Source organism: Colletotrichum costaricense (assembly GCF_030867565.1).
Source record: "Colletotrichum costaricense strain IMI 309622 chromosome Unknown Scaffold_5.1, whole genome shotgun sequence".
Classification (NCBI taxonomy): Eukaryota; Fungi; Ascomycota; class Sordariomycetes; order Glomerellales; family Glomerellaceae; genus Colletotrichum; species Colletotrichum costaricense.
The window spans coordinates 1507432-1522626 of record NW_026848234.1 but is presented as its reverse complement, the minus strand read 5'-3'; the positions used below and the strand labels follow the sequence as shown (position 1 = coordinate 1522626).

The 15195-nt window shown below is 56.1% G+C and overlaps 5 protein-coding genes across 5 annotated transcripts; 3 read left to right on the top strand and 2 right to left on the bottom strand.

Annotated features, from left to right (window-relative positions):
- Positions 1-553: 553 nt before the first annotated feature.
- On the top strand, positions 554-1846 carry CCOS01_05642 (integral membrane protein DUF92; the record flags this gene model as incomplete). Its single annotated transcript, XM_060453819.1, has 3 exons — positions 554-739; positions 793-874; positions 942-1846. The coding sequence occupies 3 exons, from the start codon at positions 554-556 to the stop codon at positions 1844-1846; spliced, it is 1173 nt and encodes a 390-aa protein (XP_060315591.1).
- A 979-nt stretch (positions 1847-2825) lies between these two features.
- Positions 2826-4589, bottom strand: CCOS01_05641 (pyridoxal-dependent decarboxylase; the record flags this gene model as incomplete). Its single annotated transcript, XM_060453818.1, has 3 exons — positions 2826-3356; positions 3460-3581; positions 3671-4589. 3 exons carry the CDS (start codon positions 4587-4589, stop codon positions 2826-2828), a joined length of 1572 nt encoding a protein of 523 aa, XP_060315590.1.
- An 816-nt stretch (positions 4590-5405) lies between these two features.
- CCOS01_05640 (UBA/TS-N domain-containing protein) lies at positions 5406-7766 on the bottom strand (the record flags this gene model as incomplete). The annotated part of the gene is made up of 4 exons (XM_060453817.1): positions 5406-7301; positions 7360-7470; positions 7568-7584; positions 7652-7766. 4 exons carry the CDS (start codon positions 7764-7766, stop codon positions 5406-5408), a joined length of 2139 nt encoding a protein of 712 aa, XP_060315589.1.
- Positions 7767-9292: 1526 nt separating this feature from the next.
- CCOS01_05639 (uncharacterized protein) lies at positions 9293-9562 on the top strand (the record flags this gene model as incomplete). The annotated part of the gene is made up of 1 exon (XM_060453816.1): positions 9293-9562. The coding sequence occupies one exon, from the start codon at positions 9293-9295 to the stop codon at positions 9560-9562; it is 270 nt and encodes an 89-aa protein (XP_060315588.1).
- A 1342-nt stretch (positions 9563-10904) lies between these two features.
- Positions 10905-14204, top strand: CCOS01_05638 (oxysterol-binding protein; the record flags this gene model as incomplete). The annotated part of the gene is made up of 3 exons (XM_060453815.1): positions 10905-10940; positions 11059-11135; positions 11351-14204. 3 exons carry the CDS (start codon positions 10905-10907, stop codon positions 14202-14204), a joined length of 2967 nt encoding a protein of 988 aa, XP_060315587.1.
- Positions 14205-15195: the final 991 nt, after the last annotated feature.

Below are 15195 nucleotides of genomic sequence, written 5' to 3'. Positions count from 1 at the left end.
CTTGTGAATCGATGCGCTCTTTGCTTAGTGAGAAGCTCCTTTTCAGGCATGGAAAGCACCATCATCGCGAAATCTCGAAATCGAGAAAGATCGAACTAGCCAACTTGTATCGCATGCATTGACAGTGATCAAGAATTCTTCGACGGTTTGCTGCCGCATTAGCACGTGCCTAGAACTTTCATCACACTTGAGATGAGGTTTTCAGCAATGTACCTGAGTTGAAGAAATTTGAGAGCAGAAAATCATCGTACAATCTGTGCACCTGAAGAGCTGTGTAAGTACATTGTTTCCCATGTTAGGTGGGTGATGTAATTTGGCAGCTAACTGCCTGCCCTCAGGAAATTAGACAGGGGTCCAGAGCTTCCTCACTCCAACCCCCCGAGCTCCCAGCGCTGACGTCACGTGGAGTTCACCTTCACCCGAACACCTGCGCATCCCACCACCAGACGGGACAGGGCATTCTGGTGAACCGTTTCTGCAACACCACGCTCCGAGTTTGCCCAAAACTCGCAAACCTCCCAACATCACGACGCAGCCCGAATAATCGACCACCATGAAAGCGATTTACGCCTTCCCGGCGACACTCGCCCTCGTCTACCGAGCTTGGTCGCACCAATCCCTGACCCCCGCAGGCATTGTCGCCGCCGTTATTACAGCTATCGCCCACGCGTACCACCCGTGGAACCTGCCATTCGCGCTGCTTTGCACTTTCTTCCTCGCTGGAACAAGAGCAACAAAGGTACGGCTAGCTCCCTTGTTGCAACGAAACGCCAAATGCTAAATCTACTCCAGGTCAAACACGATGTCAAGGCACAAATGACGATGGCCTCGCGCGGCACATCAGGAGGCGAAGGAGCACGCACCCACGTCCAAGGTCGGTTCAATAGTAGCTCCTCCGAGCTCTTCAGCGCAGTATAGCTAACTTCTCTCCGCTTTGATAGTCTTCGCCAACTCGCTCATGGCCACATGTCTCTCCCTCCTGCACGCCTACCAACTTAACAAGCGCAAGGACGCAATCCTCGACACCACGACACCGAACCCCTCGGGCACACTCTGCTTCTCCTGGGGCGGCGACCTCCTCGTGATCGGCATCATCGCAAACTACGCCGCTGTCGCCGCCGACACCTTCAGCTCCGAGCTAGGAATCCTGGCCAAGGGTGAGCCCCGCCTCATCACGTCCCCGACCCTGCGCAAGGTCCCGCGCGGCACAAACGGAGGCGTGACGCCCCTCGGCATCGCTGCCGGCGCCCTCGGCTCCATGATAATTGTCACGGCCTCCATGGTCTTCCTCCCCCTTTGCGGGGACGACAGCGCCGGCAAAGTCGGCGGCGGCCTCGGCGCCTGGACCACGCAGCAGCGCTCGACCTTTATGCTGGGCATGACCCTATGGGGTGTCCTGGGAAGTCTGCTCGACAGCGTGCTAGGCGCCGTCTTTCAGCGCTCCGTGCGAGATGTGCGGACCGGCAAGATCGTCGAGGGCGAGGGCGGCGCAAAGGTTCTCATCGCCAGCGATCCGGCCGACCACGCCGACAAGAACCAGAAGCGCGCCACCGTCAAGGCCGCGGCGCTCCACGGGGAGGGCAAGAGCGCTGTTGAGAAGATGGCGGAGAACGCTGACGTCAACGCTCTCGAGACGAGCGATGCGAAGAAGAGGTATGCTCCCGAGGAGAAGCATCGCAAGCCTACCGTGGGCGACGCCAAACCCTCGCGGGTTGTGGAGACTGGGTGGGACTTGCTGGATAACAATGACGTGAACTTCCTGATGGCGTTCACCATGAGCATCGGCGCCATGGGCGTGGCGAGCTGGTACTGGGGTATTCCTATCGAGACGATACTCGACCTGTAGGCTAGAATACTATTGACACGTTCTGCACATCATCTCGAAGAAGTTCGAATGCGCCATGTAAGTGAATGCATCACAGTACCATCCAAATTATCCTTCCCTTGCCCCGTACCTCTTCTGGACGTCGTGATGTGCCTCAAACTACCGTTCTATACTCGATGTCAGCCTCCTGCGTTGTGACGGGTACATGGTACGCGTAACTCCTGACAACATGGCGTTTAAGGCATGGTTAACATTAGCGTCTGTACCCAGTTACTGTTCTCAATACAACACTTCTACACACCTCTCTCGTGATACTAGTATCTCAAACTTAATTTTCACGCGCAAGGGACTCGGCCGGTACGTGCGTCGCATCTGAGTGCCGACTATCAAAAACAAAGCAATCATAAACATGTTGAATTCTCAGTAGGGTAGAGGGCAAAAAAGAGGTCATCGATAGGGAATCGAACCAAAAAGCGAAGCCTCTGGTTGAAGGGTGGTCGAGGAAGAACGGTTTCCACTGGCGCCCCCTTAGCCCCTCGGCCACCTGCCCCTTTCACTTCAGGTTGTGTTCAGATGAGGAGAGAAGTGACCTGAATATCGTCCGCCTCCTCTTTTTCCAGGTAGATTGGATGGGCGGCGGGTCATTGACTGTATATACTGGCATGAATAAAACGGGAAGATAGTATTATACTAACCGAATAACCAAGCGGTCAGTTCACCTTGGGGCAGAAAGAAAAAAGGTCAGCAGTGGAGAGTCGAACCAAAAGTGTAGCGAAGGTTGAAGAGTGATCTCGAAAGAACGGATTCCACTGGCGCCTCCTTAACCCCTCGACCACCTGCCCCTTCCACTTCTCATTATGACAGAGATGGAGGAGAAGTGATCCAAGTACCATCCCCTCACCTTCCTGCAAGATCTATAGGGATGCTAGCTCATTGACCGCGTACTGACATGAATACCGACCTTGATATCATCTCATATAACCAGCAAAAGAGATTATCTTCACTCCCTCGCCCACGCCTTAGCAATATCCCCCAAAACCCTCGTCACAACCTCAAAATCCCTCTCAACATCAACCCTCCAACTGCCAACAGCAACCCTTACAGCCTTCCTCCCCTTCCAACTCGTCCCGCTAACATACACCTCCCTCGTGCCATTGATCCTCCCCACAAGCTCCTCATTCAATCCCTCATCTCTCGCGCGAAACAGCACAACCATATGCGTCATCCCCTCGATATCCCATGCCCCCTCGGGAAGCAGCTCATACGCCTTCGAAGCTCGTATCCACACCGCCAACTTCCGCGCAAGCACAACCATGCGGCCCAGGATCGCCGCCAGCCCTCTCCGCCCTTCGGACCGGAGGACGGCGTAGGCCGGTAACGCCCGGAAGCGGCGTGAGTTCTCGAGGCCGATGTTCAAGGGTGAGGGGATGGCGGAGGCGCCGGCCGAGGAGAGGTAGGCTGCGTTTGGGTTCGTGAAGACAGCTGTTTGGGTTGGGAGGATGCGGCAGAAGAACATGCCGCAGTCGTAGGGCTTGATATTCCATAGGACATCAGTTTTACTCCATACAGCGCGAAAGGAAGAGGGAGAGGGGGGGGGGGGGAGAGGTCTATAGGGGTGCCTGATGCGAACGTACCACGTTCAGAAGTTTGTGTCCGTCCACGGTGATGCTATCCGCGAGTTCCAGCCCCGAAGCCATCTCTCGAATCTTTGCAAACTCGGGCTTCGCCTCGAGAGCCCTCGCAAAGATGCCAAAAGCTGTCAAACCAACAATCGTCAGCAAAATCTCACCACCTTCTCACTACAAACCCACACAAAGAAAAAAGACAGCAACGGAAAAAGCTCACCACCATCGACATGAATCCACGCCCCAAACCGATCAGCCAACCCCCTCAACCTCTCCATCTCCCCCTTCCCCCCCGTCGCGAACCTCCCCGTATTCACCTCGCCCGCGCTCACCGCAATGATACTCACCACCCCATCCTCCTCTCCCTCCCGCAACACCCTCTCCACACCCTCCAAATCCAACCTCCACGGTTCGTCAGCGCTCAGCGGCAACTCTGCAACATTGGCTCTCCCGACGCCCACCACACTCGCCGCTTTGGAAAGCGAACTGTGCCCCATGCTCGTCAACACCCTCACCCCCTTCACCCCGGCACTCACACACGCGCCCAACAGCCCTTGCTCTCCTACCTTCCCGCCCCGTTTCGCAATCACATATTCCCTCCCGCACGCGAGGCCGAGGATGTTACTCGCCGTCGCGCCGGTGGTGAACGTCTTCCCCTTCCATACCTCCTCTCCTTCACCGCCGCCGCTTCCGTCCTCGAGCCCCAACACGTCAGCAAGCATCCCCAACGCAACGCTCTCCACCTCCGTAGCGACGGTCTGCTCCGGTAAATGCACCTGCACATTCTGATCCAGCGCCGAGACGATATTGTCAGCCGCCTCGGCGACGGGGAGGGTCCCGCCGGTGACGAAGCCGTAGTACCGTCCGCTGCGCGCCTGGCCGTTGAGGGCGGGGACGATGTCCGTCAGGATGTGGGTTAGGGTTGCTTCGGTGCCGAGGGGGGCGAGGTAGGTTCCATCATTGTCTTTCTCCTCTCCCTTTGCGCTGGCACCGGTGCTGGCACCCGTGCTGTGAGATGATGGTCGTCGGGGTAGAGAAGCCGATGCGGCGGCGAGGGAGGCCCGGGATGGAAGTGTGGGGGGGTCGGACCCGTCTGGGATGGCGCCGCGGAGCCGGGCTTGGAAGGACGGGGATGTCATATTTTTGTGTGGTGAGCTTGGTCGGGGTAAAGTGTGTGGGGGGATCCGGGGTTGAGGGTAAGTAAGTTTGTAGAAAACCTGGAAGTAGCTACAAGAAATGTAAATCAACAGCTCAAGTATGGCCTATCAATGGTTTGTAGGTCATGCAACGAGAAATCGTATTTTCGAGCTAAGAAGTGTAAGGTACAGACAGCTTGGCGCGCACCCGGCGAGGTTTTTGTGGCTTCCCGGGATTTGACTCATCGCCCCGTTGCGGCGTTTGAATCATCGGCCTCGGCCTTGCGTCCTTTAGCGGAACTTTTGGGAGATTTCGGCGAAATCCTACCGGAATCTCACGGAAAAGCGACATACTCGGAACTACGGCATAAGGTCTGGTGTGGAGTCGATAAGAGACCGCCGCCGCAAGGGTTCCGATCTCGGCACATCATCCCATCGGGTCGGCGTAACCCCGTCGAGTCCCGGCCGTGTCCTTTTCGGTCTCGGTCAGTTTCCCCGCGGGGGTTTAGACAGCAAGCGTCTTTCTTCGCATAAAGAAAGCTACGTCGGTGGACGTAACTCAAATAGCACAAAGAACAGATGACACACAAAGTCAAAACGATATCAAAACACACAAAGAACGAATTTGGTATACGCGTGCAGGGGAGAACCCTCCGCAGGTCATGGTAGTCTAGAAACGAGCAAATCGTGGCATGCGAAAAATTTCGGACATCGTCTCGAATCGATAGTTTTATCTTACAAAAAAACGAAGAAGAGCAAAAGAGAAGCATGTATTTACAAGAAGAATCAAGACCCCGCGACACCCTCCTATAGGCCTTTTCACATGTGCCGCGCGCTTAGACTGGCAAACGCGTCTGGGCTGTGTCGCCCGTTCGTCCACTGCATATCCGTAAATGCCATGCTCTCGCGACTGACACCCGCCTTGCGCGGCCCGACGGTATTCGCTACGGGAGCCGCCATCACCTGTTGTGGTGGCGGCGGCGGCGATGACATGCCTCCACCACCGCCGCCGCCATTCATCAAAAAGGGGTTCTTGCTTCCTGCTACCATGGACCCACTCGCTGCGTCTTGGCTCTGCTGCTGAGATGCTGCGACTTCGGGGTGTACCTCTGGCGTCTGCGCCTGGGTCTGGGGTGCAAAGGGCTGAGGTGCCAGCTGCGGTTGGCTGTACAGTGCCAAGATCGAAGCCTTGTCGGGCCGTTGAGGTTGCAGGGGCTGCTGTTGATACTGAGCCTGTGCCGTAGGAGCCTGATATTGTTGCTGCGGCATCTTCTGTTGCTGAAACGGGTGTTGCGGTTGCTGCTGGAACGGCTGCTGAACCAATTGCTGAGCCGGTTGCTGGTAAACGTTTTGTTGCTGCTGCTGATAGGGGTTCTGTTGCTGCTGCCCAAACGCCGGCTGCTCTTGCTGAAATGGTTGCTGGTACATCTGCTGCTGCTGTGGTACCTGCTGTTGCCCCGTAGGTTGCGAGCCTAGTTGTGCAAAGAAGGGGTTGCTGCTCTGTGGTGTCATCGTCTGCGGAGAGTCCATGTAAAAGTTCGATTGCGACTGCTCGGGTATCTGGCCTAGCGAAGGCGATTGGATTCTTGTCGGAGATCGAGTAAACGGGTTGTTCGCATATGGGCTTGACGATGGCCCTGTGTTGACTGCAAGGTTTTGTTGCTGCTGAGGCTGCGCCTGGTTCGTGAGGAATGGGTTGTAGCCCGTTGCCTGCGGCTGGATGGGTTGGGGATAGGTCATATTACTATTAAAGCTCATGGGGTTGTAGTTTTGCTGCTGATGCTGCTGCGGAATGGGAGGCGTCATGGACTGCTGGTACGTTTGCTGAGGCTGAGCAAACGGCTGGGAAGCCGGCAATCCGCCCGTGTGGTGCGGAAATAGGGGTTGCGCTGGAGCGAGGGACATGCTGCCGAAAGCCTGGGCGATATCTTGCTGCTGTTGCGTGGGAGCTCCGAAGGGGTTGTTCGCGTAGGGGTTTTTGTTCTGGAGCGTGCCGGTCGATTGGGAAGATTGCGGCTGCGGCGGCAGCATGTCGAAGGGGTTGTTGCTCGAGGCTGTCGAGGGCGACTGGGGGTGATCACTGAACGTCTGATGCGGTGCAGATAATCCACTAGACGTTGACAGGTTCGCGTGCGAGCGTGTCGCGCGCAAAGAGCTCTCACGAGGCCCTGTCAAAGAAGGTGACCGTCTATCGCTCTCGCCTAACCGCACCAGTGTCTCAATTGCGCGCTCCAGGTTTCCGTTCACGCCCTTCAACACCATAGCATTGCGCTGGCCATCGGAGAATCCCATGTCCCTCAGACTGGCCAATTTCCTTTCTGTATCTTCCTGCTCGTACGAAACGCTTGCGCCAAACACCTTGGAGGGCTTGTTCGGCAGATCGCTGGGCGAGGGACTTCGCGGCTCGCGGGGACTCGACATGGTATTACGCAATGACGAATCCTTTCTCAGCCGAGACGATAGCGGGAAGATTGACGAGGCAGATCTGAACCCAAACTTTCCTCCCGACTTTGGTGGTAGCGGCGGAGGAACGCCTTCATCTGAAAGGCCCGAATGTTGCTTCCTCGTGGGGATGGGGATGTTGTTCATGTATTTGGTGCGGATAAATCGTTCCATGGCGGAATCAGCTTCGTCGGCATCGACAGGAACGGGAGGTCTCTTGTTATCGGGGTTGTAAATCTGGTTGGACCTAACGTTTCCGACCTTTTTCATATTCTGCGAAGGTTTGGTCAGGGGCGACAAATCTCGACATGGGGTATGCATTTGCACAAACCTCCACTTGTTCATTAGACCAGCTGTCCATGCTCAAGGATTTCACCTTTGAGATATGAGTTCCCAACTTTCGATGGATAGCGGCACATCTCATGCAAAGGAACACGCCCAGCTATAGTCGCACGTCAGTCTCGCTCGTCAAAGTGACCGCCCCAATCGAATGAGAATCGTATCGATGGGGGCGCATGAGGGAGAATAGTCGCGCTTACACTCCAAGAGGCCCATGCTGCGAACTACTGTCAGTTTTTGGCCCACGGTCTGAGCGGCGGGAGAGGGAGCACAGTTGCACTTACCTGGGTTCCGCGCCTGGCAGTCGGCGCACAAGTTGTTCCCCGGTACGGACTGGACCAGATCGTGAAGGACCTTTTCGTTACGCGCCTGCTGGCGCTTGCTCAGGACACCGGCCATGGTCGGGTAGGGTACTGTGTGCAACGGTCGACGTTGGCGGCAGCGTGTGTCGTCGGGGCGCGGTTTGGTGGTTTGGCGGTTTCGTAGGAAACAAGTTTGGGTTGGACAAGGCGCGGGTCGTCCAGATCGGAAGGCAGATCGAGGGGTTCTCTTCGGGCCAACCAGGGGCGGGCGGCGGCAGGTAATTGGGCGGAAAGATGGGTTTTAGGAAGGGGTATTAAGAAACAAGGTGTACCATGAAAATTATGCACTGGGGAAGAGGGAGCCCGATGTCGAAGGTGGAAAGGGAAACGCGACGACAAACATGGCCTCAATCATGCGTAGAGGAGGCTGAGGAAGACGGACACCAGCGTCGGAGAGCGAGACGGAATGAATGGGATTGCTGATGGCGGCGGACCAGGCTGCATCCGAGAAGGGAGCAAGAAGAAATGGCCGTTTGTCGACTTTGGGATCGAATTGTTTTAGATGGCCTCGGCGGCGCAATGGAGCAACAAAAGAATGCCCTCAGCAATCAAAGACGATGGGATGCTCCACATGTGCTGCCCAAAATGATGTGTGTGTCTTGGTAAGACCTTGTGAGCCTTTTCGTAAGTAATAGTGCGCGACTCAGGAAAAAAGGAGAGACGATCAACCTGCAAAGAAGCACCGGATAGCATACAGGTGCAAGCAGCAAGCAGCAAGCCCAGCAGCAAGAGGGGAAAGAAAGGCCCAGAGGTGGAGGGAGTCGGCCGTCTAGCCCAAAGAGGATAGTGCCAATGGACCTTGGGCTTGTGGAGGGGGGGCTCAGGGGCGCAGGCTAGGTGGTGATGGGTCTGGACAAAGAAGCCTGCCACTTCCTACGTAGTCATCCTGTGGGAGGCGGGAGAGACTGGGAGAGTGAGCGGCGAAGGAAAACAAATAAAAATAAATAATATCACAATAATATCAGAGGGGTCGGTGCTGGTCCCTGGTGCTGGGTGCTGGGTGCTGGGTGGTACTTGGTTGGACTGGCATCGTGGGAGGAACGCGTGGAAGTGGGTTCGGGGCCCCTCCACGCTCGGCTATCCGCGAATTACGGCCCCGGCTCACCTCCCGTCGTCATCTTGGGCCATTGGTTCCCGTCACGGGCCAGTGAAGCCCAGCCTGCTCAGAAGGGCCCGACATTGATCCGGTGGTGCCGCGGGTCCGGGTGCTGCCGAGCGCAATGTACGTACCTACTACGTAGATACTCATGGCACGCCCGACGATATCACACAGCTTTGATGCGCCTATTGAATAGGAGAGGCCGTCTGTGAACTTGAAAGTCTTTCTTTTTGCTGCTGTCATTCACACTTTGTCGATTGATCAACTCGGTCAACTGCACCTGCTCGAGTGCCACTCGCTGATCCCGTTTCCAACGCTGTGGTGCTGCTGCCAGATCGTAGCGATCGTTTCAGCTGCTGCACGTTGCCTTGTGCCACCGGCTCATAACGGCTATTAGGTAGCATGAGATGCTGTCTGACCTCATCCCTCGCCTTGACAGTTTTCGTATCGAGACTCGTCTGCCGATGCCTCTGCCTATGTGCTTCGCTCTTCTCCCTCGGCCTACGGATGTCTCACCTGTTCAGGATTCATACCCATACTGTGCCAACGCAATACCATCAAGGGTAGGTAGTCAGCATGGCAGACTGATAGCTATCCGACGAGGCCGAGCCAGGGTGGTTCGGGGATGCCACTGTGTATTATTGTGTCTGGTAGATGAAGTGCGGCTCACCCGGCCAATCAGCTCAAGTCAGCAGATGCTCATCCGCGATTGCCGACCTGCCGCCATTCCCTAATTCAAGGTCCTCAGCTCGCAGCTCGGGGTCTATCATGCGACCGTTTCAACGCTCTGTTCTTGCGCAATATGACGTCGGGTTGTGACTGCAAGAAACTTCCGTGGCGGTGGGATACGAAAAGTCGGTTCTGCACATGTTCTGCGCACCCAGTGACCCAGAACTTGCGAGGTGATTTTGAATATCGTAGGAGTTACGACAATTTCCTGTTGTTCTGAGCTATTTTGAATCGTAAATTTCGGCTCCCCGGAATGGCAATCTCGGGTTGGTCGATAAGGCTGAGAATCCGAGCGATTAACGGGCGGAAAGATGGCTCTGCTATTCTAAGGTACGTTGTGCGGGCGTTGGACTTACACCTAGGCAGAGGATTCGTTCGGAATAGGCTATGTTATCCGTAGCTAGTATACTTACACACATACGCGGGTTGCCGTATCGCATCGTGTCTGTTATGTTGGCTACCGCTTGGTGTATACTTTGTACGGAGCGTCCGCCTATTGGTACTTGATCTACCTACAGAAAAATTACCTAGCTCCCAGCTGGCACATGCTTGACATACATTCAAGTTCCATCAGGTTTGCCTTACCAGCACAACGGTCCCCCGCCGCATTGGTTAGCGTAAAACAGCCCAGCCACGACGTCGGGACTCTCGTCCTCCACCGACCGGGCACCTGCCACTCTGCTTTCGCCCGCGCGGCCGTCCGCGGCTTACTTGTAACTTGGCATGCCGGCACAACCGCACAGCCCGTTTGTTGTCAGGGCCAGCCAGTCACAAGCCTCGCTGTCTTTTTCCGAATGACGTCCCGCCCCCAACCAACCGTTCGGCGGCCAGGGTATACCTGAATTCGCGCGCCTGTGAAAAGTCGTGGTGGTGCGGGTGAGGTGCGAGGTACGAGGTACGATGTGTGGCTGGGTAGTCTTGGGACGTGGGCCACTGAGTGAGTTGTCCAAAAAAGACATCTCACCCCAATAAGGTACCTAGTTGCCCGTGCTGGTGGGCCATGTCCGCGGTGCTCTCAGGCCCGTTCCGCGTACTTTATGTACCCGTACTCCGTACACGACCTTATTAGGCCCGTACCTGGGGGGGAGCTCACCCACTTTGACATGCTGCAGCAGCTCTACCTACCTACCTCTGACCAGGGGTGACATTTGTTTCTCCCGCAGCACCCATCTCTCTTCTCTCCCTCTCATCCCATTGAATTATTTCCAAATCTCCTTTGCCATCCACACCATGCCCCTTCAATAACCTTGCGACCTGCACTGGAACGAGAACGTAATCGGGCACTCAATTTCGAATTCCTTTGCGAAAACCAACCCACAGCTCAAGCTCCTATTCCAACCCGCAAAAATGGCGGGCATTGAGCAGTTGGAGATCCATAGCAAGGTACGTGAGTCGTCACTGTCCCCGGCCTTCCCCTTCCCCCTCCGCCAACGCCCTTGACCACAGGCAGCGGCGCATCTTCATGCTTCTCCTCTCGATGCTGATAGCTTTCTCCAAATAGTCCTACATCGTGCGATGGGTCAAAGTCGACGAAGGCCACACAATATCTTGGAGCGTCCAACCACACAAAAAGTCCATGTGCGTACCTCAATCCCTTACCCCCCCCCCCCCCCCCCCCCCCCCCCCCCCCCCCCCCCCCCCCCCCCCCCCCCCCCCCCCCTCCCTCTCCCCCCCCGTCACCGTCGGAGCAGTAGCCCCCCCCCCCCCCCCCGCCCCCCCCCCCCCCCCCCCCCCCCCCCCCCCTTCTACATCTCTCCTCTTCTGCGTCTCCAATTCCGACACGTGCTTATCAGTCGCCGAGGCAGTAACTTTGGAATCGTGAAGCACCCCGGAGCTGGCGCCGCCGGCCTCATTACGAATCAGAACGACGATGCCGCCGCCCCCGGATCTTTTACCTCTGGCGTCGCCGAGCCCAAGAAACCATTTGCTAGGAGGGATTCGAGCACAGCCGAAGAGCAGCTCGCCAACAAGGGATTCATACCCATAAAATGGCATGGGAAATGCGATGCGGATAAGGTATCGACCGGTACGTGGGATGTGCCAAAGGGCCAGGGCGGCATGTTCGGCTTGGTGTTCGACAACACCTTTTCGAAGCAGATCTCCAAGACGGCTACCTTCGTCCTCCTCACCTACCCGACTGGTGCACCGCCTCAGACTACAGCCCAGAACTTCCCGAACTTGCAGGCCGGAGCGAATGCGAACACCAGCAAGACGAGTTTGCCTCAGATGAGCGCCGTCACATCTGCCTCTCAAGACAGCCTCCATAGCCACGTTGCCGCGGGACGTCCGACGTCAGCCTCCGGCCGCAGCGATGGAAATGCCAACTACCATACAGGAATTCTGCACAAGAGACGGAGGAAGAAGGGCCAGGGTTATGCGCGCAGATTCTTCTCGCTGGATTATTCCTCCTGCACCCTCTCGTATTACTACAACCGCAACTCGTCTGCCCTCCGCGGTGCCATTCCTCTTAGCCTTGCTGCCATCGCAGCCGATGAGCGCCGTAGGGAAATTAACATTGACTCGGGCGCCGAGATCTGGCATCTGCGAGCGTCCAACGCCAAGGAATTCAACGATTGGGCCAAGGCCTTGGAGAAGGCGAGTCGTGCGGCGAGGGGCGTGGAGGAGCAGCAACCCAACACACTCAACCCCAGAACAACGCCGCTGAGGGTCAACACGACACATTTGAAGCCTACGCAGTCAAGCTTGGAGGAAGATCGCGAATGGCAGCAGGTCGAGACCCTAGTGAGTCGCATGGTCGGCACCAGGGACGCTCTTCGTCGCCTGGTCAAGGACATGTCAAACCAAAGGCCTCTTAGCATGGCTGCTTCGACATTCTTGTCACCAGGCACCTTGGGTGAGGAACCGGACAGCTACTTCACACCTCCCACAGCGACAGAACAGCCGCAAAGGCGCCCATTCTGGAAGCGCAAGTCAAGTAACGCTACACCGACAGCATCCACGCCCCAAGCGCATCATGCCGCCGCCGCTGCTGCTCTTGCTGTTCCTTCTCCGGGTACTGTCACGACAACTATCAGTGCAAATGGACCCCGCCACTCAAAGTCAAAGTCAAAATCGTCTGTCCATGAAGAAAAGAGCACACAAGAGCATTGTGCGGCACTCCTCAACGATCTCGATTCCGTTGTGTCTGAGTTTACAACCTTGATTGTGAACAGCAAGCGCCGACGATCTCCCGCTCCACTTTCTGCAGCACCCTCTAGAAGAAGTATGGAGACAGTGTCGACGGAAGAGTTCTTCGACGCAGAAGCCGGTGAGACAAGCTCGCAGATCGTCAGGATTGCCCAGAGCGAAGATGAAAGCCCAGACTCGGAGGCGGATGAACGTTTGAGTGACTCTTCCTCCATCTCTTCGGCCCAGGAGGATGAGGCTATAGGCTCCGAGGACACCGATTGCTACCCAGCGAAGCCCAAGAGCTTGTCGCCGTTACCGGTAGATATCTCCGTTGAGAGACGAACCAAGGTTCCGCCGGCTTTGGTGCAGCCTCCTAGTCTGATTGCATTTGTGCGGAAGAATGTTGGCAAGGATCTTAGCACGATCAGTATGCCCGTATCCGCGAACGAACCTATCTCACTACTTCAGCGCGTTGCAGAACAGCTGGAATACGCCCAGCTGCTTGACCAAGCTGCTCAGCAGAAGGAGGCCAAGGAACGTCTCCTATACATTACGGCATTCGCAGTGTCGCAATTCAGCACTGGCCGCGCAAAGGAACGCGCTATTCGGAAACCCTTCAACCCCCTTCTGGGCGAGACATATGAAATGCTGCGAACCGAGCAGGAAGTACCCGGAGGTTTCCGGTTGCTGGTTGAAAAGGTTTGCCATCGTCCCGTCAGACTCGCCATGCAGGCCGACTCTGCCAGCTGGTCCTTCAGCCAGTCCCCCGCGCCGTCGCAGAAGTTCTGGGGCAAGAGTGCCGAAATTACTACGGAAGGCCGCGTTCGTGTCGCGCTTCGACTCCCAGATGGCACGGACGAGCTGTATTCCTGGACGCATGCCACAATGTTCTTGCGCAACGTGGTAATGGGAGAAAAGTACGTGGAGCCGGTTGGTGTCATGCAGATCTGCAACGATTCTTCTGGAGCCAAGGCCTCGGTCGAGTTCAGGAGCAAGGGAATGTTTGGCGGACGAGGCGAAGATGTTCAGGTTGAGACATATGGACCGGACGGGGTACACACCGGCAGCAGCCTCTCCGGCACGTGGACCAACGGCCTCCGCGTCGTCGAAGCCGGCAAAGGGGCGGGCCGGGAGATCTGGAGCGTCGGCAAGCTCGTTGACAATGCGGCCAATACCTACGGAATGACCACTTTCGCCGCGGCCCTCAACGAGGTGACGGAGATTGAGAAGGGCAGGCTACCCCCGACAGACAGCCGACTCCGACCGGACCAGCGTCTGGCCGAGAAGGGCGATCTCGACCAGGCTGAGGAGTGGAAGGTGAAGCTGGAGGAGGCGCAGCGCGCCCGGCGTCGGGTGCTGGAGGAGAAGGGCGAGGAGCATAAGCCCAAGTGGTTTGTCAAGGTCGGTCAGGGCCCGGAGGGCGAGGAGGTGTGGAAGCTGAGGACGGGTAAGGACTCATATTGGGAGGAGAGGTCCAAGGGGACGTGGAACGGGTTGGAGGAGATTTTTGCTGGGTAGAGACGGATGGCGAGGCTCATGGTGTTTTAGAAAAGTGAAGCGCAGAAGCGGCTCCCAGGCGTTTTCGAGCGGGTTGTTCAGCCCTACCCCTTTACTTCCCTCCTATTCGAGTTCTTCTTCTGGATTATGATGGTGATTTTTTCATTCAAGAGGTGGTCGACGATAGCGCGTTGGCGAGCGAAGATGATAAGAAAACTGTTTTGGGTGCTTGAAGCTTAATCCCGTTGCATGAGTTCTTCTACGTGATTGGTGCCACCGTTTTCCCAATCTCCTTCTCGGATGCCCGGTTTCGATCATGTGCGGGACGACTCCTATACGATGGTTTGATATTCGGTCTGCGTGAGGCATCGAGGTCTCCTCAGGTGATGAGATGGAGAACCAGCAGAGTTGGGCCTGAGCCTAGCGTCGGTGCAAACTTTGAAAAAGGCTGCAGAGAGGGAGGCTACAACAGATCGGAGTCGATTCCGTAAGGTCTTGGTATGGAAGGGGAGGTAGGTAGATTACCTGAAGATCCAGATGTCAAACTCCTGATAGTCCCGGGCATCTTCTGACGCGGAGCGTTGTCGGGAAAGATAATATCGTCGGACCTCTTTGTTGATGGGCATGCGAGCGGTCTTTGACTGACTTGTGCATTGTTGCTTCAATGAGCCTGACAGCAGACTGTTCGACTGGGATTTGATGGTATAAAAGGCCTTTGGTACAAGTCATAGAAAGGCTCTGTATGCATGATACACATCTGCTCGGGCGGCACAGCACTTTGTGGCAATTCCTCTTTGTGAGAGGTGTTCTGTTTTGATAACGTCTAAACTTTCTCCATGGCCAGGCCAAGGCATTGCTCTCTCAGAGCTCTAGTTCCCTTTCATCACTTGTATCATCTGTAATGAATACATGGTCTTCATATGACGCTACCTAACAAAGCTTAGTTCTTTCGAATCGTCCTGGTTATTATATGTTCAATATATCGTCGTGGACGAATACGTACGCTTCTGAC